The sequence below is a fragment of the Cyclopterus lumpus genome, chromosome 3 (assembly GCF_009769545.1).
Source record: "Cyclopterus lumpus isolate fCycLum1 chromosome 3, fCycLum1.pri, whole genome shotgun sequence".
Classification (NCBI taxonomy): Eukaryota; Metazoa; Chordata; class Actinopteri; order Perciformes; family Cyclopteridae; genus Cyclopterus; species Cyclopterus lumpus.
Genome location: NC_046968.1, coordinates 14,165,631 through 14,188,847, shown reverse-complemented (window position 1 = coordinate 14,188,847; position 23,217 = coordinate 14,165,631). Strand labels below are relative to the sequence as shown.

General features: G+C 40.3%; 1 protein-coding gene across 4 annotated transcripts in view; it reads left to right on the top strand.

The window, feature by feature from the left end:
- The window catches only part of tead1b (TEA domain family member 1b), a 47,757-nt gene that overhangs the window by 4,268 nt on the left and 20,272 nt on the right, over positions 1–23,217 (top strand). For 2 of the 4 annotated variants that reach the window (XM_034529427.1, XM_034529428.1), the window contains one exon: positions 9,573–9,825. In XM_034529427.1, the coding sequence (XP_034385318.1) occupies positions 9,669–9,825 (157 nt within the window). In that variant the 5' untranslated portion in view covers positions 9,573–9,668. Of the gene's footprint in view, positions 1–9,572; positions 9,826–23,217 lie in introns of those variants that run through there. The other 2 variants (XM_034529430.1, XM_034529429.1) reach the window with 1 other exon arrangement.

The window sequence follows — 23,217 nt, the reverse complement described above, 5'->3', positions numbered from 1 at the left end:
TCCAGACTGTGTGCCCTGAGGTAAACCCTGGTCTAGAAAGGGAATTTTAGAGTATGTGCTGCTGCTCAGCAGTTTGAGCAGGGCCCACTGAGGCCAGCGGAGAGTGCCACCAAAAAGGAAAAGCTGGCTCAAAGCCACTGACGTCATCTAAGTAAATCTGCTTCAGTACTGCAGCCATAAAATGACTGCCAGCTACCGAATGCACTTTGGCCCTGTCAACCACCTTCGTAAGTGCAACACAGTTTTTTTTTTCTCTGCTTGCATACTTATGAAAGGCAGGCTGTGTTTAAGTCTACTCTCGTTTTAGCTTGAGTTGTATCAGACTTTGCCCATTTGGAACAAGTCATGTTTGAGCCTTTCTAGTTTTACATTAAGCACCAAATGATTGAGCTTCTGTGTCCCTTTGAAGGCTTACCACTTTGATATTACAGACTTAAAATCTGTACCATATGGCAGTCTCCTTCATTTTTGGAAGGAGTTTGGACAGCGCAATGTCTCAACCACTTATAATTGATGTGCAGTTCCTCAGAAGTTATTAAGTTGGTGGCTCAAGCATTTTTCTTTTTCACTATTTGGAATAAAAAGACAAATAAACGAGCTGTCTCGAGATCACACACAAATGAAAAGCAATATGTACTCCATGAATCATCAGATGAGTCAGTTTCTGAAACCACTATAAACATTTTGAGTTCTTAACCACAATGAAAGCAGGAAATCTCAGCTTCAACAACTTCCTTTCTCAGTGCTGGCCATAGTACCGGTAGTGGTGTTCAGCTTTCTACTAGTGAAAGGAAACCTGTGGAACAAAGGCACATAGTCACTTCATTTAGCGAAACTGTGTATAATTTGTGGCTTGTATTCAAATGTGGGTTATTCAGTCTTTCTGGCACCGTATTCCCCTGTCGTTGCTTGTAATAAATTTCCACACGACCTTCCATCAATGGCCGCTGCATTGTTATCATGGCTGACACAGATCAGGCAGGCTCTCTCCCTGCCCCGAAGGTGTCCTGGATTCAGCGGAGGCACAGATAGACTTCGGGGGCCCAACATTAAAATGCAGGCCCAGTAAATTAGTTTGGAATCCGAGCCAGGACACAGCAATGGAGAGCTGTGTTGGCCCAACTTTTTTAGTCTGGTTAATAGACCCAAATAGTAGACATGTACGAGAAGTAACATTGTGCCGTCAACAAACAACACATCATTTATTATCTTGTTTTCTCAAAGCGTATTAAACTAATTAAAAGATAAGTTGCCGATATTCTATAATTTCACCAGTGAAGAACAAAACCAAAGGTTCGTCAGTCCGTCTCATATTTTTGAGGAAAACCATTTGTCTGTCTTTTGAAAAATAACCAAATAATTCCCAGTGATTATATACAGTATTTTTCTTAATGTACATCCCTACTTTTGTGTAAATATACGTCTCTGTTGTATTTGTTGAGACGCGCAGAGCAGTAATTACGACGCCACTTCCTGAGAGCCTTGGAGACGTGGAACCCGACCCAACCTTAACTGACCAAACGATGATTTTTGAGATCTGAACTAAAAAAATATATATATTACGCCAAGCAAAATGTAATCTCATACTTGATATATATACCTGATGCGACGGAGCTGTCCGTCATTGTCTGTTATGAACGTTGTCGTCATTACGGAAAAGGGAGGCCCCCCGATACCCGGTTCTAAATGGGTACCGTTAAGACCGTAGTAAATACCCAGAGTATTGATAGATTCCGAGGTTAACGGTTCTGCTATCGGTACATTAGAAGTTACAGAGTGAGTAAAAAAGCAGCGTTGCAAACCTGTGCACAATTGCACAGTTTTCCACTGTTTGGCGAGCAGCCGTCCATCCTCGTCCACTACAGGTTACATTAGCATTGCCATGTAAACATAATAAGAACAGACTAATAAATGAAAGCTAATCGCTCAACGGTATTTTAGGGATTTGAGAACTAGATTGTCGGGCTGAGGCTGCCACCATGACCCAGCACGTCCTCCCTCCCTCTACTGGGAGCAGCAACAGGGAAGATGACACAGCAGAGGGTGGACGAGTGTCAGGGCTGTTACCCAGCTTACTGTTAAAGGCCTGCCCCCCTTCTCAACAGTGGAGTCAGAGTGATTTAGGTAACCACTAATTAGTCTGTCAGTGTATATTGAGTTGTTTGATACATAGTTATTAATAAGGGGAGCAGCTGTGTGTTTATAAGTTAGTGTTATAAGTTATTTTGAAGCTGCCAGTCCCTCTACCACTCCAGCCAACACACCTTAACAATAATTGTTTCTTTACATGACCAGCGCTCTCAACTCCAAATGTCCCCTCTCTGTAGGAATGTTCTCACATGTACAGTTGTTGGCATTGAAATAGTGTAGTCAACAATAGTGAAATATTTAATGATTTCTGCATTTGCTGTTCAAGAAAGAATATTTGTCATATGAATAATAAAACAATGTTGATTATTATCATCTTTTTTTTTTCACACAAAATAATCCAAAATAACCAATAAGAGTATCAATAAGTAACTGAACCAATAAGCGGTATCAATAAGTACTAGTATTGATAAAATCCTAACGATACCCATCCCCAATTACGCCATTGCTTTGTGGGATATTTATGTCAGCCCGATGTAGTGTCCAGTGTTTATGTAGTGTAATATTTCACTGGAGATAGAACTAAGGTTTCATACGAGAAACCCTCACATATTGTTTTAGAGTACGAAATATCATGTTATTATGGAATTTGGGACGCAGCCTTGTTCTTCAAACACTGCTCATGGTGTCTTCATGTTACAGTTTTAAGCTTCCAAATGTTCTGATGTGTCCATTTTTGTTTTGACGGTTTTGGTTCCTGATGGACACATTTTCAAGTAAACATGGATAAAATTCATTGTTCAGCATTGGCTACACGTAAGACTGCACATAGAGTCTTAGTATCGTGTCTAACTTGATAACTACCTGCTTAGTGTCTCAGCTTTGGATCTTTATTCTCATTATCCACAGAGAGCCCGACAATGAATGTAGCTTTAGTTTGGCCAATGCTTTTTGTGATCATGTCAATACTTAGGGAAGTGTGATTTATTCCTGAATAGTGAATAGGGAGGCTTCAATACTAGTAAGTCACAGGTTTTTGATTATTTCTTCCATAGCTGACTTGATCTTCTTTCAATGTCGAACAATTGACATAGAAAACGTCCAAGTATTTTCTCACTGTACATGGCCAAAAATGTAAAAAGGCCAACAACCTCTAATTAAATAAAAAAATGTCAACAGCTTGTAACTTTTTTTAAGGTAAAACATGTCAGATCTTTGTCTAGTCTTCCAAAAATACTGTTCAACTTCCTCGAACTAGGCAATATGTTATAAAATGCTGTTGGGGGTCATATATTACTGAGGATGATATCTAAAAAATATTTGTGTGTGGATATTTTTTTAATGCACTCTGTCACCCCCAAAAAACATCAGACGTAAAGGTTTTTTTCAGTTTCATCTGGTTGAATATCCCCTCTGAGAAGGCTGTTTCATGGCAGATGAGTCCAGTGTGATGTGCAGGCTTTGCCTAGAGAAAGAAGGAAGTAGAGAAGAAGAAGATGTATGTGGAGGGACAGGAAAGAAAGAAGTATATAAGGGGATAAATGATCGTGCGAGAAGCAGAAGAAAAGAGATGAGTCGGTGTGAATTGGCAGAGCCTAATGCAAATGGTGGCCTTCATGCTCATCACTGTGATTTGTTTTTTCATGCCCCTCCGCACGCGTCCTGAATGAGCCAGCGGCCAGCTCTCTGCCTGTTCTGCTCTCATAACTGTCAGGAGATCCTTTATCTGACGAACCTTTATTTACAGCTTTAATTTCCTGAGCTTTATGTGTTCCGCTTGCACTGCGCGGTGACATGGGCATATGCCGTGTGGAATGCACTGCACATTTTTGATGGGCAATGTCTTCTGAGCATTCATTACATTTCATGTTTGAATGGTCAATTGTATTTTTTCATATATATTTTGGTATTACCGGCAGGTCAGGGATGTATCTGCAGAAGGAGACAATTTTGTGTCTTAGATTTACGGTCACATTTCCCGACATATCTGATGTTGTCCAGGCTATGTCGTTGCTACCTGTTTCTCAGTCTGAGGCAGGTAGAGAGGGCTGCTTTCACAGAACCTGTAAATCAATCCTATTCTCTGGCAAACAACGATTGATCCCATCGTGGCCTGATGGTTGCTGGGCGGTGGGATCCAGGCCTCAGATTTGAGTGGGATGATATCAGACAGATTCACGGCTGCTCCGCCTGCAGGTTCAAAGAGGCATGAAATAAACACTAAGCCATTGCCAATATCAGAGGCGGAAAGTAAGCTTTCTAGCCTCTCCAGTGGACCTGAGGAAATTGGTATTGAAAATCTTGTTTATTCATTCATTTGTACTCAAAACCTGTGGATGTATTCATGAAACCTAAAGGAAAATCCAATACAGAATCAGGAGTTTTTCCCTGACATTCTTGCATAGTTTGGATGCAAGAATGTCCGTTTGGAAATGTTTAGTCTGTTTGGAAATGTTTTCAACATGACCGCGGTAATTAAAAATGTCCCTGCCATCTGCCTGATTTTTTATAAATAAAATTGCATTAGGTTAAGTGTGAGCTGCAAAGGTTGGTTTATGTTTTTAATTAAAGGTTAGAACTCATATTGACTCTTTTGATTTTGCTTTATTTTAAACAGTAGCTACATGCTCGAATTTTGCCTTGTGGAGTAAAGCTTTATAAATAAATTCAATTCAATGAGTATTTCCATAGATTTTTGATTAATTAGATTTTGCCCTGTAACTGCATTCAAGGTCCTCAAAAACCTGCTGAAACATACTTTTTCCAGGTAATGAACCAAAACTAAATGGAATTTCAGTCATTGTAAATGCTCAAAGTAAGTTACGTGTTCCTCAAAATTGAATATTTTTGACATTGCTGTTACAATTATGCAAAGGCCAGGATATTTCTTGACAACAAGCTGAAAATGTTGAGTTTGGAAATCACATAGTAATTACAGTTTTACACACTGTGGCCTTAACTACTGTGGGCCATTATGGGGTGCACAAAAGTCATTCACAGAATCATTATTGCACCCTCTGAGATAACGGCACAAAAGAACTCCACATGGAAAATTACATTTGAAACCTCTCATCTGCTATTTCATTACCTTGCTCTGTCTGATGGGTGAAATGGGTTCTCTTAATTTAAGGAGCTGGATTCCACCTTTCTGAGTGGTTTATGTAATCTCACGGTAAGAGTAATTTCCCATTATGCCATGTCACAGCTACTACTGCTTAGTTACCACATTCACTTATTGCATTGCAGGCGATCTTTACCCCACATCTCACAAATAAGACCATTTCTATGGTGAACACCCTTAAAGACAAAAGTATGCAGTATTATCTGGAAGCCACAAGTGTTTCTATGGGTGACATTCATACTTTCTTGTTGCGGACATAATTAGTCCACAGATTCTAAGGCACTAAGAGACCGCCTTCGTTGACAACTCTGCCGTTGTTCACATGTTGCACATGGCAAAGGCATCCAATTGATGCCACGGATGCTAAGAAACTGATCTATTAAGGATGAGAATGCCTTTTATGTTGTATTATTTCAGTGTGTGTATGAGGACAAGTCAACACACGCTATCTTCATATGGGATGATAAGATGTAGACAACAGGGTAACCAGTTTAGTAGATCTTCTGATGTAATACAAAATGTATGCACTCACCATTTTTTGTGCACACCTTAATCCTTATACCACATCCTTTTCCTCATTCATTGCAAACATTACTGCCCTCCTTGATTATTCCACCACATTCCACAATATATTGGTAATAATTGGTCATTTTATAAACAACATTGTAGTTTTGGCAGTGCCGCATTGAAGACCAAGAGTTACATGAATGAAAAAGGATAGAACAATAATTCCACAGATCATCCATACAATAAAACATTTTGGACCCACATGCATCAAGAACAATCAATTAATGATCACAACATAATTTCTGGATGCAAAATTGTTTTACATTAATCTGCACCCATATTTTATTTGTGTTTTTTTTTTTTTATGAAAATTTTGCATATTCTCCAAACATCTGTTATTAGCAGCCACCAAGCTAAAGGTGCATTAAGTTAGTTTAATTTCAAAATGTTAGCATTTCTAATACTTCATGAATGTTTTGAAAATTAATTCTCAAAGTAAGGATCAGGATGAAGACAGAAGAAGTTTGTATAATTTAGCGAATTATTTCTCATTGGGATGTTATATGACAATACAGAAATCTATTCATGGTTGCTTTGAAGAGATGTTGAAGGTCAGTCCGTACAGTGTTGCCAGGTTTGTTGTGTTATTTGTGCCGGTTGACTTTGTCTCTTTGCTGTTTCATTTTCCCTCTGATAATGATCAGCATCCTGACGACACATTTGATCTCATATTAGAGAAAAGTCCTCTGGAGAAACATTGCTTATTGGGTAATTTCTGTCGATCAGAAGTATTGATTGCAGTGTGATTTGAGACAATTCAACATTCTTGACTTTCTCTTGATGCTCTCTGAGACGGATTTAAACTAATATTATATTTGAGTTGTTGTATATCCTTTATAGCTATAGCCTTTATTGATAGGATAGTAGGTGGAGTTAGTTGCATTAATCATGAAAATAAAACAAAGCCAGTGCTCATCAAAAAATGTTTCAATAAGACGTCTAGAAGGATTTACAGAAATGTCCGTCAACTTGTACTTATAGATCAGCCATAATATTATTTTTTTCTCTGGATGTTTCGGTAAATGTGAGATGAGTTTGTGCGAAAGAATGTTTTAGTAGACTCGACATTCTCCAGCTCTATTGAAACACACTGGTTGCAACTCTAGAGAAGACATATCAATGTAAAGTCTTAAAGTTTAGCTTTTACAAAAGCCACTATAATTCAATGTTTGGGCTTAATGAGGATAGAAACAAGTATTTTCTTCAGAACTTGTAAACTGGAAGGGATTACGAGCGCATTATTATATCATTTGGTGGGGATGAGAGGAGCACATCTAGGAAGAGTCCCAGGCTGTTAGTGGTTGAAATGTTTTTTCCCCCTCCCTCATCAGTTTGTGAGTTAGTTCTGCTGTGTCAGCACTCAGCACACAAAAACAGAATTCAGTAAAAGCTCTCTCTGCTCGCTGGGAGTTTTTTCTTTTTTTCCCCAACAGCTTGCTCCCATCCCCCCTTTTCCCCTCATGAACTGACATGCTGGAAGAAACATATGCTACTATTCCCACTTCCTGACAGCTTGTACTGCTTGAATGGGATCTTGCTCAGAGAGGAAGCAGTTGTCTGGAAAGAGGGGGAGAGATTAAGAAAAGAGAGAGAAACCTCAGTGAATTTGTTAGTAAAGGAAGTACAACATGAAAGCAGTTTGGATCGTGAATTAAGGCAGAAACAGTTTGACAGTCGAGACAAACTCTGAGATTTCTTTGTTTAAATTGCAGTCTGTGTTTGTCTTGAGCGGGACTGTTGATACAATGTTGCTTTTACATGCACTCGACATGTTACTGAATGCGAGAGTGAATTTGATTTGAGTGAGCAAAATGGAGGACACTTAATTTTGAGTTCTTCTCCACACATCACGCAGTGTGCACACTGGACTAGTTCTGCCACAGTGCTGCCGTGCACTCAAACAATTGACAGCTCACATCCGTATACACAATCATGTACTTATTGTTTTTATTGTGACAAAATGGACATGAAGCCACAAATAAAACGTCAGGTTGCACAGTGTGAGTGAAGCAGGAGCAGTTACAAGTAGGACAGCTGCATTGGACAATGAGAAACAGCTTAAACGAGCCTTGTGCATACAGCCTGTCGGACAATTTCCTCTTTAGTTTACTCAGGATGTCTCCTCCACGAGTTGCTCTGCCCATTCCCTCTGGGAGAAGAGACAACTTGCCTTTCAGCCGACGTGCCTTCATTGTGTTCTTCCGTGTTTTTGTGTTCAGTTGCTGTTCCTCAGAGCAAGCTCTTTCAAACATTCATTTCCCTGGGTGCATTATTTATTTACCCATAATTAAGACAGTTTTGTCTTACATGCTTTGAGTTTACCAGTTTGTTTATTGTATCCCTTTTCCATGCATGGACACATTTACAATGCCAATCTGCTCATCTGCATTTGCAACATAATCTGACAAAAACTAAAACGTCTGTCTGAAGTATCTGTTTTTGGGCTTTGTCCACTCTTTAAGCCAGCACACCTCTGTCCTACAAGTCACACACGTAGAAAGTCAACCTCTGCATGATAAACGAGCTAGTTTCTCACTCTATTTTACCACAGAACATTTGAAATCAATTCTGATGTTTAATCATTTAATTCAACCACCTTAATAAACTCTGTCAAAGTCTCTTGAAGTCCTGGGTCGGACTCTGTGGCTGCTAAAGCCACTTTGTGCAGAATGTTCTCCATGAAGGCCACACAGTTGGCTCTGACCACAACACTGCTGAATCTCATTTTTACTACACATGCGCTTCGCTGAAGCCCATTATTTATGAAGCTGTACTGTGCGAGAGTCATTTCTCATAAAATGTGGGATAGTCTTCTGTTTTATGTTTCTGGACATGCAACGCATTCTGCTCCAGATGATGTCACCGCATAATGAGCAGTCCTCAGTTTATTAGCTGCAGATTCACCCCGGAGCTTGTTGGTCTTGTCAATAGCCGCTGGTGAGATGAGACTTTGTCCAGCTGTGTGAGCAGCTTGGTAAGATGCACAAAGGGGGCTGCTTCTTGGACTGAGCCACAGTCTGTAAACAGTAGTTTTCTTGCAGCTCTCCAGCTTTCTTTCTTTTCTTTTTTTTAAACTTCTTTGGCTTCTCTGTGGGGCTTGAGTGTCATATGTCTATCTGCCGTCAGGGTGTGACGGCTGTGGATGATGTGTGACGTAAACCACAATGCTTTTGTGCAGCATAATCTTGCTCAGGATGAGTGTTTTAAAAAAAGAAAGACAAATATTTCTTCCTAACCACAAGAGTTGCACACATTTATACCTGGAAGCTTCCACAACCACAGTCTCACCTGATTGAGTGTCAAATGCTGCTCCCTCATTTCTCCACCCAGATGTATCGCCTCTGGAATCCATTTTGGGTGACAATTCTGATGGGGTTCTTGTTATAGCTTGTTCAAATATAAAAATCTAAATTTAACAACACAGGTACTGAAAGGGGGTGGACAGTATATGTTTTATGGACGTTTTCATGCAGGGGTTGCATATTTCATCAGTCTGCATAATTTATCTTATCTCTAAACAAGATTTGAAAGTAACACTTTATTCTTTGTCCATTCATTTATATAAGTGGCACCAATCTATGAGAGAAAATGTTCAATTGTTTATAAAACCCATAACATCCATTGTAAATCATCAACAACATTCTTGGTGATGTCAAAGCTTGTTTGTCTGCGTCTGCTCCATATTGTGCTCTCTAACAGTGTGTACTGTGTGTTTTGTTTTTTTGGGAAGCAGATGTCCACTGTTCTGTTGCTTAGAGTGACCGCTTGGTTGTGTTTGTTTATTTGGGAATTCAAGGTCTCTCACTAGTGTGGTCCAGGCATCAGCTTGGAGAGCCCAACCACCACGATTGATCCCAGCAGCTGGAGCGGCAGCGAGAGCCCTGCCGAGGACATGGAGAGGATGAGCGACTCGGCAGACAAGCCCATAGACAATGATGCTGAGGGGGTGTGGAGCCCTGATATTGAACAGAGCTTCCAGGAGGCCCTGGCTATCTATCCTCCTTGTGGACGCAGGAAGATCATTCTCTCTGATGAGGGAAAGATGTATGGTGAGTACAGATGAGTGTATGTGTGAGTTTTTAGTGTTATCTGTGCAGTTGCACAATATTCTCATAGGTGTAAACTGAGTGAGTTCAAAGAAATAATTTGACATTTTGGGGAATATATTTATTTGGTTTCTTGAGGAGAGCTAGATGAGAATATCAATAGCACTCATGTCACAGCCTGCAGCTGGTTAGCTTAGCTTAGCATAAAGACTGGAAACAGAGGGGGGGGGGGGGGGGGGGGGGGGGGGGGCAGCTAGTCTGGCTTTGTCCAAAGGTAACCAAATATGTCTATCAGCACCCATCCAACTCTCTGATTAATATGTTATATATTGTTTGTTTAACCTATTCACAAAACGACAAGTCGTGGTTTTACTGGTGGTTTTTGTTTTTGATGGCTGTAGTTTCATATTTAGAGACTTGAAAGTGGTATCAATGTTTTCATGTACAAAAAAAGTGACTGCATATTTTCCAAACTATTACTTTTGAAAAAACTAAAACAAAACATCAATACATGGCTGTGCCCAGTAATGCAATATTATAAGACTGTCAGATTTGTCTGTGATGGTGACCATACAGCCACTATTCTGGTTCACAGAAGTGCAAGTTTACAAGTAAAGCAGCATGAACTATTAGTCAGTAGCAGATGGTACTGTGGCTTCCACCAGCTGTGCCCCCTCTCCTCCCGCCATTTCCCCCATTCCTGGCTGGGTGATGTCATGGAAAGAGGGAATATTTCCTCTCCGTGGTGTTGGACCGTCTCACAGCCAGTCAGTCAGTGTCAAGTAAAGGCATAAAGCCCCTCAGAGCATTCGCTTGCAGCTGTCATGTGACCCGCTCCGGCCAAACAAAATGTAAATTCTAGGAGTTGCAGTAAAACCCCTCAGCTGCCACTACAAAGATGTGGGCTCAGACAACAGGACCCTCCCCACTGTTTCTTCCTCCAATTCCCTCGTCCCCACACAGAGTGAGGCTGCCAGAGAAGCTGTCTCTCTGCTGTGGATTAAAGCCTGACCGTTTCCTAGTTATAAATGAGCAGCCCTCGCTGTTACTCAACGTACATCCTTAATATGATCTGCTTTCTGGAGGACTGGGACATGTTCAATATTCTCCTAAATATATATTTTTTGACAAGTTATGGAGTAAGTAGAAACCTGGCGTGACTCATACTTGACGTTGATTTACGTTTTTTGCTTCAAATACCAAAATGCAAGACCTTAAATGTAGGTTGTGGATGCTTCACTTTAAAATCCTACAATCAAATTATATATATAACCCTATAAGAAATATTGTTACTGGTCATGATTAACTGTAAACTGGGGCACAAAACCACCTCATGAAATGAATCTCATGAAATCACTTATAGACAAAATGATACAATTCACAAACTAAAACATTCAAGTTTCCTTTCTCTAGATTGTTGCTGATTCAAAACTCGAAAGAAATGTTTATTTTTTGTGGTCTTGTGGTCCTTAAAATCTGCTGAAGAGACAAATGCAATGTTGAATAGAGTTTGGTCCTGCCAGATGTGCTCAGTATCTGGTTACATATTGTCTCACTAGTAGCAGAATCACAGGGCCGTCATTCCTTTTGATTCCAACCTGTGAGACACAGGAGTCAAATTATTTTCTCCACGTTTGCAAACTGAAAAGACAGTGAAGGGAACCTAATGCATGGTTTTATGTTTTAAAATGATGACGATCAAAGGCAGAACTATAGATGAAGTCCTCCTTTTTAGCATATTAGAGTTTGTTGTGCCTTTTTGTTTTAGAAGATGCATTGATATCAGTTGGATATATCTGGGCTTTTTCTGAGGACAGGGGCTTGTGGTTCAGCCCTGCAACAGTTGCTGCATCCCAGTGTCAATCGCATCATGCCTGAACTGTGACAATCCACCAGAGCTAGGAAGGCATTAAGGCATCATAAGTCTCTTTTTCTTGAATATACATTAAATAAATAACAGTCTGTTTATTATTCAAGCACAATATATAATATGTAACATTAGAACAGCACAATGCAAGATGTTTTAGAGCTAAATGGTGACATTTAGAGGCGGCAGGACAATCCATGCTGGAGGCTGATTGCTACAGTCGTTTTGTAAACAATAAGGCTTTAGCTGTAGGGAGTGGCCAGCTGCATGGAATATGTCTGTGTTAAAAATTAACCCATTGTTGGGAATCTTTTGAGGAATGCTTGGAATGTGACTCAATTCATCTTATCCCTTTGACATATTTATGTTTGTTTTTGTGAGCAATTCTTACAAAATGCCCAATGGTGCGTTCGATTTGCTTGTGTGTTACGTATCCCCGAGACCGAGAGGGGGACGTAACACTTGTCAATTTCCTTATTCATTTTATTCTCAATTTATTTTCTTCCCTATTTAACTCTAAAATACATTGTCATTGCAGTGTGTTGTTTAAAATGAATGTTGCTGCATTTATGAAATAAGACGGGTAAGCCAATACAAATCTCACACCTATCCTATGGGGTGCAGGAGTATAAGATGAATTGTTGTAAGAAATAAGACATGTATGCAGTTGAATGTATAAAGGCAGCTTTACTAATGAGAGAACTCAACTGGAAAAGTACTAATTACAATCCATGCTGCATGCCGATTATAAAAACTAACATGATTCGTTGGCCACATGAATGTGTGTTCTTTGTAGTTCTTAATAACAGTGCACTTCTTTGGATTGCCATCAGAGATGAAAAGTAACCAATGAAGTGGTCCTGCATGCTGCTACAAGGGATTTATTTGTCAAAAACATCCAGTGATTTGTCTTTTAAGAAAGGAAGGGTTCAGCTAATCATGGTGAGGCTGATATGGGGCTGTAATCCAGGTCCATAGGGTTTAAAACAGCCGCAGACCGACGCCACAGAAAACCTCTCATGGCATCTGAGATGAAAGTTGGCTGCAAGGAGACTGGTATTTTGTGTTTGAGAGACCCTGGGGATGGCATAGTGTTCTATACACATAGCTCATCACAAGAGGATCTGCCCTGAGTGCCCTTAAGCCCTTTGTTATCCTGGGGTAGAGTGCAGTTAATTAGCAACAGTCTCTATAGCAACTGTGTTGCGGTACAAAACAATTTCTAATTTCAGCTTCTTAGCTTATTGTGGTGTTTACCTGAAGTGTTTCAGATGTGCTGAGACCAGCATTGGCTGGCGCTGTGCCGATTCTCTGAGGCTAATTGTGACTGCAATGGAAGACACCACATCTGCATAGACTGCATCAGCCGCTACTTGCCCTGGCCCCAGAGTTTACTGAGGAGAATATCTTTTTAAAAGTAAAGGGAAATAGAGGGCCTTGGCCCCTAGCCAACGGCCTAAGACTCTGCACTTGCATAATTCACCTGCTGTGCTAGGCTGCATTCATTTATCCCAGAAATAGAGTTGATAAATGAAACAACACGCTTCACTCAAATTGTATGTTTATTCATTGAGTTATATATTTGCACTTGCCCCGCAAGCTAAATGACACTGGTGAATTTTTCTCAGTTACTGTTGGGGGAAAAAAAGGAAAAGTACAGATTTCTTTCCCCACCTCCTGACAAATAAATATGTGAATACATTCTCTACATTCTCTACTCTTCTACATGGTGGATTTTTACCATGTGGGGTTTTTGCTGCTAAAGAAGCAAATCCACAAATTGTAGTTGATGCCACCAGTTTTTAAATACTTCTGGTACAGATATATTTGTTTTCATGGGAATTTGAGGGTACTTTATATGCTTGTATCGTTATACCAGGTATACATCTGGGATTGATTAACAGTAGCAGCAGTAATACTAATAAGTGCACATTTAGCTTTAAAATAAGGAATGCTGTCACCAAATATGTGAGATATTCCTCCATTTTGTAATATTCACCTCCGAGGTGGACTGCTAGACACTAGGCGTCTCTCTGCACGTGTCTTTTGATGTAAAGCTTTTCCTATTACCACTCTACTGTTTGCTCTGCCATCTCGTCAGTGATCCAGCCCAGACCCCTCCTGTGGGAACTAAGTGGCACTTGGTTTGCAGAGATGCCAAGGATGAGTTAGATATAATGAGCAGACCTGGCTTGCCCCCGATGGCCCAGCACGGTGCTCCTCCGGGGCTCGTCTCACCGGGCCGAGCATGCTCTGAGACAGAGCGAGCGGACCTGATCCTCCCTGCTGGGCGGATAATGAGGAATTCTGGGATCAGCTCAGGCTCTCCGAGTCACCTACATTCACGCAGAATGGAGTGTGAGGAACTTCATTGCAGGAGAGGCATCACACACCTCCAGAATAATCCCTCATTTGTTCCCCTGCCATTGTCAGTATAAGACTACCGTGTTTTCACAGACATGGTAGTGAAAAAAGTCCAATTATTTGATGTCCTTCCTCAAAAGGAGTAACTGCCGAAAGTGTAAATAATATTGATGCAGGTATGATGAGGGAGGGAATAGCTCGTTTTAAATTAGGATTTTAGGGTTGGGTTGTGACAAACTGGTTGTATATTCATCGGGGGTCGCTATGGAGATGTCTTTCAACCTGACACAGTGGCAGGGATAGAACATGCAAATGTGTCAACAAGCACAAATCAACCCTGGTTTCGTCACTATTTTGCCGAACAGGGTGAAACATTCCTTCTTTATTCAACAGGTGTTTCTATTAAAGAGCGAGAGACAATATACTGTGAGCGTTGTAACCACTTGGCTCACAAGGCGCTACCAGAAATAAAATTGAGTTTGGTCTGATTTTTATGTAATTCTGCCAATCAGCAGTAATGTGTATGGAAACTACAGTTGCAGACCTTGAGAGATTACCAGTGACAGAGGTTTCATATGAATGGTCCACATCATTTGGAAGCAGGTTCACTAGAGTGTATACACAAAGTGTGCATGTGGCTGAAAGCTACACCCGTGTAGTGTAGTATAGTAGTGTGGTGTAATAATGTGGTGTGGTGTAGCAATGTGGTATTTGTAGTGTAGTAATGTGGTGTATTGTGGTATGTGTAGTAATGTGGTGTATTGTGGTGTTTGTATTGTAGTGTAGTAATGTAGTGTAGTGTTTATAATCCTGCCTCCCACCTCGTTCCTGGGCCTTGAGGAAATGCACATGTTTCGGGTTGGTTCTAGGATGCTGGTGAAACAACCTGGTGGTGAAAGAACCTTGTATATCAGCTGCTATATGCATCGGCCAACATGGCTCATTGGCGGTTACTATAGTCATCGGTATTGCCACAGCTGACCTGTGAAATTAAAATATGCTTGTTTGTGCTCTTTTCTCTTGACTCAAATAATTTGCTCATAGTCCTTCCACACCAATGTAAATGGATCTAAAATGCCCAGTGGACGATACTCAGGATATTTGGACAACAGCTGACGGAAACATCTGGGAAATGTATGATTTGAGTTCTAGCTGATTTCATCATGCATGTTTTGTTTGATTGCTACATATCTTTAGCTTATGACCCATGTATGTTTCTATGGCTCGGAGAACTTGCAATTAATGAGATTCAAAATGGATCTCCATTTAGAAGCTCTCCTGTTGCTCAGAAACAGGATTGATTTTGAAGTGCACACTATTTGATGGCAGTAGGTACAGGAGAGCAGATTTCCTCTCTAACTCATGTCTGTGTTGTAGTGACCAAGCATAACATGTTGTGGCTTGTGATAGATCCTTCACACAGCCTGGGCTGCTTACTGTGAACAGTGGTGGAGGGGTTCATGGTGTAAGCAGTGCTGATTCTGACCAGACTGAGAAGATGGCAAAGGATTTAATTGTAGAAAACACACTACCTTCTGAGGCAGAGATGCTGTGCAAAGTGTACTTGTGTATGTGTGTGTGTGTGTATATATATATATATGTATATATATACACACACACAAGTACACGTATCTGAATCAAAATGTTTTGCCTAAATTAACATGGTTAAATACGTTTTAATATAATGGAAATGTAGTCCCAGTGTGTTATATTTTTTTTACTGCATATCATTTTCAGAACTGCCTTGCTGGAAAGAAGCCAGACAAAATGATCAGTGTGTCTTTGTTTGTGATTTTCTGACCGTCAGTGGAAGTGTTTGCACTGAATGGTTGGAGAGCAGGCCGTGGCTCTCTGCCTGCCTGAATCGGGAGCACACGGGTGTGTCCCTGCTCTGAGGTCTGTGTGAGGCCCTCTGGTTTCAGGTTGCACATTCCCAATTGGCTGCTTTTGTTTGACTAAAACACAGTGAGACTCCAGGCTTCTTAAAGATGCAGTGTCACTTTCGTGCTCTCTTAGAGAAATCATCTGTTTCGTGCTGATTACATCATATTCCATTGATGAAACACTTTTATTCTGATGAGATCATCTCATACTGATGGGACCATTTTGTGTAATCAACATATGAATGGAATCTGAATGCCAGTGTTATTCTCTCATCCAGAGCACAGGGACTACACTCCACCGCTAACAGAGACCGTCCTCTCTTTCTCTGCTATTTGTGGAACAGAGAAAGGTCTCTCAACACGGAACAGCATCCCTTTGAACAAAAGAAGACTGTAACCATAGCCATAACATTTTCATACTCAATGCTGTGTTATGGTCTGACCCCAATATAATATATGACCAATCATACTATTATCCTTGTAATGTAGTAGTAAGTGCATGTTTATTACTTTGTGACTATCGGGGGTATTGCCATTACCTATCTGGGGCCTTGCCTCTCTCCAAACTGGAATTCAATTACAACATTCAGTCCAGATTCCCTCGGCTTGTGCTCATGATTACAAAAGAATGTGAGACAGAGGAGCCCAAAGTTTGACTTTTCATTTATGTCTTCCTTTGTGCTCAGATGCTGAATTGATCCTGAGAGATTGAAAATATTGATTTGACTCAGTGTCTTACTTGTGGAGAAGGGGGGCTGTGCACCTTCCTGACTGTTAGCGCCATGTTCACACATTGGGACTCGCCACAGTTCCTCGGGAGACTCATAATTACAGCCGTCCTTTCAGATTAGTCCAGCAGCCTGTCCAACTGTGGCTTCGCTCCCTGGTCGTTTATTTCATCCCTTTCCCTCTCCTGAGAGGCACACCTCAACACAATGGCCAGGCCTGCCTCTACAATAATGTATGTGATGATAAACACAGCGGCTCCTAATTGATAGAGTGATTCAGACAAGGGCTGCCTGTGCAAATTGGTCCCCTGTGAGTATATTGCAAAGAGTTGAAACTAGTGGGTTTCAGCTCTGGCCTCAGCTGAGAGGCGTAGAGCTGGGAGAGAGGAAATAGAAAGGGCTGGACCTGCTGAGTGATAAAGAGGCTGTCGTTGCCTCTTCAGCCCCGTATGAATACAGGCTCAGTTCAGCAGAGGTTGGCTGCTGTAATCCTCTCAGTGTCTCCAGGAAGGCTCAGGTTAGTGACCTGCTGCTTTGTGATGTCTTGTAAGATTTTGAGAGAACACCTCACCTTTAATCCCCCACTGTTCAACTAACACATTAGCTCAACCGCTCCTGACCCAGCCTATACTATAAAGCCTTTTATCCAGCTCAATAAGGTCATTTGAAGTTGAGTATTGATTTCTTTTGGTGTCCAGAGAAAAAATGGATTTTTAAAGAGCTGTTAATTACAGTTGCACACTGCATTATGTAGAGAACTTAAATGTACTGTTGCTGAACCTTGAGTGATACTTATTAACGTTGAGTCTTAGACTGTAACGTCCCACATATTAATGAATGAAACAAACATTAATATTTCGATCACATTTTTTTGTTTGACTGGTACTCCTTTTAATTATGTCATCTTGTTGCGCCATCTTCTTCTTTACTGGTTTAATTGCACCCAATGAGATAATTAGCACAGCCAACTGTTTATCTTAATTCACCTAACTCCTAATGTTCACATAAGATGGAAATGAAATAGTGGATGGAAATGACTCATTAATTAGCTTTTTTTTTTGCTGGTTTATTGAAAAGTTGTTTAACATTTTTAAATGTATTTTTTTCTTGGTCAGTGAAACAAAATTACTTGGTGATTAAATTTTCAGAAATGTTCTCTGTAGCACTGTTTTATATTTGAATACCGATATAAGCTGATGACTTCACCAGAAAGATGTTTTACTAGACCAAAAGACCCGTCTGTGCAAATAAAAGCACATATGACAAAGAATCATAAAATGATCATAAAATAGTGACAGGTTTTAAATTCACAGTGTATGGAAAATGTATTGTCAAAGGTAAAAAATAGATAGACACAAAACAGAAAACCCCACTCGCTGTCTTGCCTCAATTGGTCTTCAGTTCTCAGGCTTGGAAATAAACTGCTCTTAATTGTAGGCTTCCTTGTTTTTATGTCCTTGCTTTTCTTGTCTAAATGAGGACTGAATAGACTTGTTTCCTGTGGATATGGGTGGAACACCCGTGTACATGTGAGGCTAAAACTGAAAGAGCCCTTGAGCATTTTATGAGAAAGTAAAAACATTGCTACATGTAAATTAGAGAATGTTACAAAATTACCACAATGATCTTTTCTACTGAATCAAAAACGTGTCAAATAAAGTTAAAAGCCCAAAATATATTATAACAATGAAAAGGTGTGTGTGTGTGTGTGTGTGTGTGTGTGTGTGTGTGTGTGTGTGTGTGTGTGTGTTTGTGTGCGTGTGCGTGTGCGTGTGCGCGTGCGCGTGCGTGCGTGGGATTTCTAATGCGTCTCAGAGAATAGGCTTAGTGTTTGTGATCATCGTGGCGTCACGCATGCGACATCTGGCCTTGAAGTCTTTCTTATGGACCCACGCTTCCTGTGCGAGGGTTCAACAATACGAGATGTTAAAGCTCCCGTAACAAGCAGCTGGTGGACTGGAGTCAAATGATATGATCAGTTGACATGATCGTCTGACTTCCACAAGAGAGTTCACTGCTAAAGGGCCTGAGTGGAGCGAAAAGACTTATACTCAAGCGAAAAACACTCATATTTTGTCTCTAGCTGCAGCCATTTTTTGATTTAGTTGTAATTGTTTAGACCTACATAACTGATATGTTGTGTTCTTACCACAACGGGTATGTTTGATTAATTCCTGTGAAATTATTCCTCAGACAGGAACCTAGTCGCCAGCATAGCCTTTGGCCTCTCGTCCAGGGCTAATGTGATGCTAAACTGATAGCATAGAGTTCTCACTCCAAAAAAGGTTATTGTCAATTTTCTTTCAAGCCACAGGTTCTCCTCTACTTGGCAAGCAGTGGTTTCCCATTGCTATTGCCAGTAAAAGGCTTCCTGCCCCTGTCTGCTATTCCTAAAACCAGGGAGTATGCCTTCATATTGTTGGTTTAGTCTATTGTGATGCTAATGTCTGCCCGAGACCCTTGAGTCATCTATCACGGATGACAGGAAAGCTGGGACCATTGTGTTGGCCCACCACCACACACAAACACACACACACGCACACGCACACGCACACGCACACGCACACACACACGCACACACACATACTGGGCTTTTGTCTACATAACTTTAAAGAAAATAAAAAAGGTGTGATTAACAATTAAGAAATGATCTTGCAGAGAGATTTATTGGGAGTGATTTAATAGGGCTGCAACTAACTATTGATTTATTTGTTGATAATTTATTTAATAAACAGATTTTTTGTTTCTGAATAATGGTGAAAACTAGAATTTGAAGTTGCATCTTTATACTGATATAAACGTGAATATGTCCAAATCATATTCGACAGACTTGAACCAGAAAATATTTGTAATTTTATCATTTCAAAAATGGTTGACACTTCAATTTTTGTCAGTTGATTAATCTGATTGTTTCAGTAGTGTATTGGATCTTTGATGCTCTCTTTAGAAAACAGTATTGTTCAGGATGTAGAGATGTATAAGGGCTGCAACTAATGATTATTTGTCCTGCCAATTCCAATCTTTTACTTTTATTAATCACTACATCTAAAAAAAGTCGATATAATCACTAAGGCCCAAGTTAATGTCATCAACTGTATTGAAACTAGTTTTGATTAGAAAATGAAGAATTGCATGGCGGGTTAATGATAGCTCTGTCTTCACAGTCCGGGCAGCATCATGTGTACTCTGTTCTGTGAGGCTGCCCTCTCAGGCCCTGCAGAGAGAGAGGGAGAGAGGGAGAAAGGGAGAGAGGGAGAAAGGGAGAGAGGGAGAGAGGGGGAGAGAGAGCGGTGGAAGCCACACACATGTAGGCAATCTGCCGACTGATTCTCGGCCAGGCCCAGCGCCGTCTCATGGCAGAGTGCTGCGCCAGATGTGACTGTGGTTGTGCCTGCATTAGAAAGAAGTGCTGTTACAGGAAATGAATGCTTTTAAAAAGAGGAAAAGAAAAAAATACTGGATCAGAGCAGTAAAGTATTGTTCTTGCCGCTCAAAGGACGAAACCAAGCCAGTTAAATTGTTTAATATGCCATTACTTAAATTAGCCCCAGGGTTTATGTTGCACAGGTGCATAAAGGCATTGCTAGTGAATTGAATGAATGAGATGCCATTGTTTCATTCAATGCTGCTTTACTAATTTGGACATTAAAAAACAAGCCATGTAAAATTCATCTGTGGTATGGATTTACCTGGTGATTCACTTTTATTTTATTCTATATTGATTTTGTAAAACCTGTTTTAATGCAGATACAAAGCTGGATTCATTTTTTTATTCTGTATTTGATTTCTGTAAGATGAACTTTATAATCTTTATTTTTAATTTCAGCTAATTTAAGATGTCTAAAAGCCAAAAGACATTTCAGAAATGTCAACTACAAGAATATAAATCACAAAACCTTTCAACATGAAGCAAAGATTTTTCAAATATCCTGAGCTGAATTTATTAATTGATCAGTCAGAAAATGATTCTGCAACTGTTGTTTTGTATTTTTTTTCCAAAACAACTATTCACTGGATCCAGCTCTAAATAATTGTTGTATGTACTGAACATCTTTGGACCTTTGGTCAAATAAAACAAGATATTCAAGTATAATCTAATTTTACATTAAAAAAATTATTAACAGAGAAAGTTTGACAATAACAGTTGTTGGAACCCAAATGCTTTGTGTTAGTATTGTTTTATTGTCTGGTGTTGTAATTGTACACAATATATGTGTTATTAAAGCCTCTTAAAAAAAGTATTTCTCTATAACAAGAAATATTAATGATCAAATACAGGAATCAAAATTACTTTTTTTGAGGTGCGACTTTGTTGCTGAATCCTGATCAGTGCACAGAAACATGTGACATCAGACAGAAACACAAATACAGAATTATTTAATCTGAAACCAACACAAAGGTGTGTGTTTATGTAGCAACACACTGCCAAGAGCCAGAAGCTGATTGAAAACGGACTGAAAATAGAGTTTGATAACGGAGCGTTTATCAGTTCACCGTAAAGTTCCCGTTTTGGTGTCAGTCTCTCGGAACTGAAGACAAAAGGCTTCATCCAGGTTGTAACTCAAAGTGGGAATGTCAGTACATACAAGTTTATACACCGGGAGAAGCCTCAATAAAACTGAATGCAATGTATACCCAAAGTATGTTGTGTTTAGAGTAAATGGCATGACTCTCACTCTTCTATTATTGTACATTTCTGTTCAACTGCGAGGCTCCTCACATCCACAGAGTGATGGAGGGAGATGATTAAATAATGTTACAAGAAGCCCTGTACTGGCTCTAATAGCTATGATAAATGACTAATGCTTGAAAATAGTTGCTCCTGAATTTGAGTGCATACATGGATTTTACATCACAACAGACTGAAGGACAGATTTTCCCCAAAGCCTTAGCCTCATCCCCCCCACACCCAACCCAACCATAGCTGCAAATACTATTACTCACTCCCCAGTTCCCAACGGCTGCTAAAGCCAAGTTCACACTACACGATATTCAAAGTCGTCAGATCTCTGTTCTGTTCACGCTTCACAACGTGCCGTCTTAGTAGTTTTCACACTAAATGACTGACTGGCTTCAAGGAGTTGCACGCTACCAGACCTTCTACAAGAAGTGACCCGGACGTAGCGTCGTCATGCTTGCTGATGTTGTGGTCGCTTCACATGTTCACACGTCTTTAATATTTACCCTGCATAGATCAGTCACTGTGTGTCACTATGTGTGTTGCTTATTAATGCAAACATCCAACAACAACAACAATGGCAAATGCAACAGCACACACAGGTATGCTAACGGCAGCGTGACCCCTCCGTCACATTTCCTCTCAACCCTTTCTGTAGGTTTGAGGTTTTTCCTCTCAAATTGTCTGTAGGTCCCCGACAGTCTCCCTGACAGATCCAGACATTTGGCATGCTAAATATCTACCAAGAGTCTGCAATGCACCAGCGAGCTTTTTCTGCTTGCATTTTTGAAAAGTTTACACATAGCGCTCAAGCGCAGATGTGCACACTAGACATAATGTACCCCAGCAATTAATTATACATATGAGTCTCTCTGCAGTACCTTTTTAGTAGTCATTATCTTCATCAATTGTATCCAGATTTGTTCTCTTGCTGTGTTCACATGAAGTTACAAGCTGACTTTTTTTCGTTGTATGGTTTCAATGACTTGAATCTTAAATCAATATCAGTACGGTAGGTGATTGCACTCTTTTTCTATCTAGAGTTGTTGGAAAGAAGAAAGAAGTCCAGGTCGATAACCTCATTTTGTTGAGTTTCAGAAGGATATGGCTATTCAATAAATGTCCCAAACATGCTACCACTACCTGCATTTTTCCAGGTTATTGGTCAATGAGAACGGACACAACATGCAGCCAGTTTGTAGAAAGACGGCCTGAATTGGATTGCTGTATATGAAGTGATGTTATTTAGAAATGGTAAATATTCATCATGTGAGGCAACTTGTTTATTGGATTATGTAGCAGTCTAGTTAATATCAGACAGATAGAGGTCAGATATTGATCTCAGTGTCATCAAACTACTTGTTTGCAGTGAGACTACTGCAAAAAAAGTTTAGATATATTTAAATGGATGAGATGTGACTGTGGGATGCAGAACAGTAGAACACTTCTTGCTACATGTGTTGCTACATAAGTTAATAAAGTTGATTTAGACACTGGAGGTCTTAAGGGAGAGTATAGGAAGTTATTCGGGTGTGGTATCTCTGAGGTTGGTCCACAGTGGACTGTGACAATACCCTCCATTGTTATTCACAACAGAGGGAGCTTGTCCATGGAGGAAGGATGCTGAGGGCCAAATTGGATTTCTGGCTGAATGAGGAATCGGCTACTTGGGGTCGGTCGAGAGAAAGTTGAGCCACCGTCTCTTTGTGGGGCTGTTGCTGGAGTGCCTTTCATATGTCACAGATCCTCCAGAGTTATTGAGATTCAGAGGAGAGTCCAGGCTGGCCAAGTGGAGGGTTCCTCCAGCTGCTTAGCAGCACAAATCTGCTCAGGGGTCACACTATACATATTTAATCCCTTTCCTGCTGAGTGACA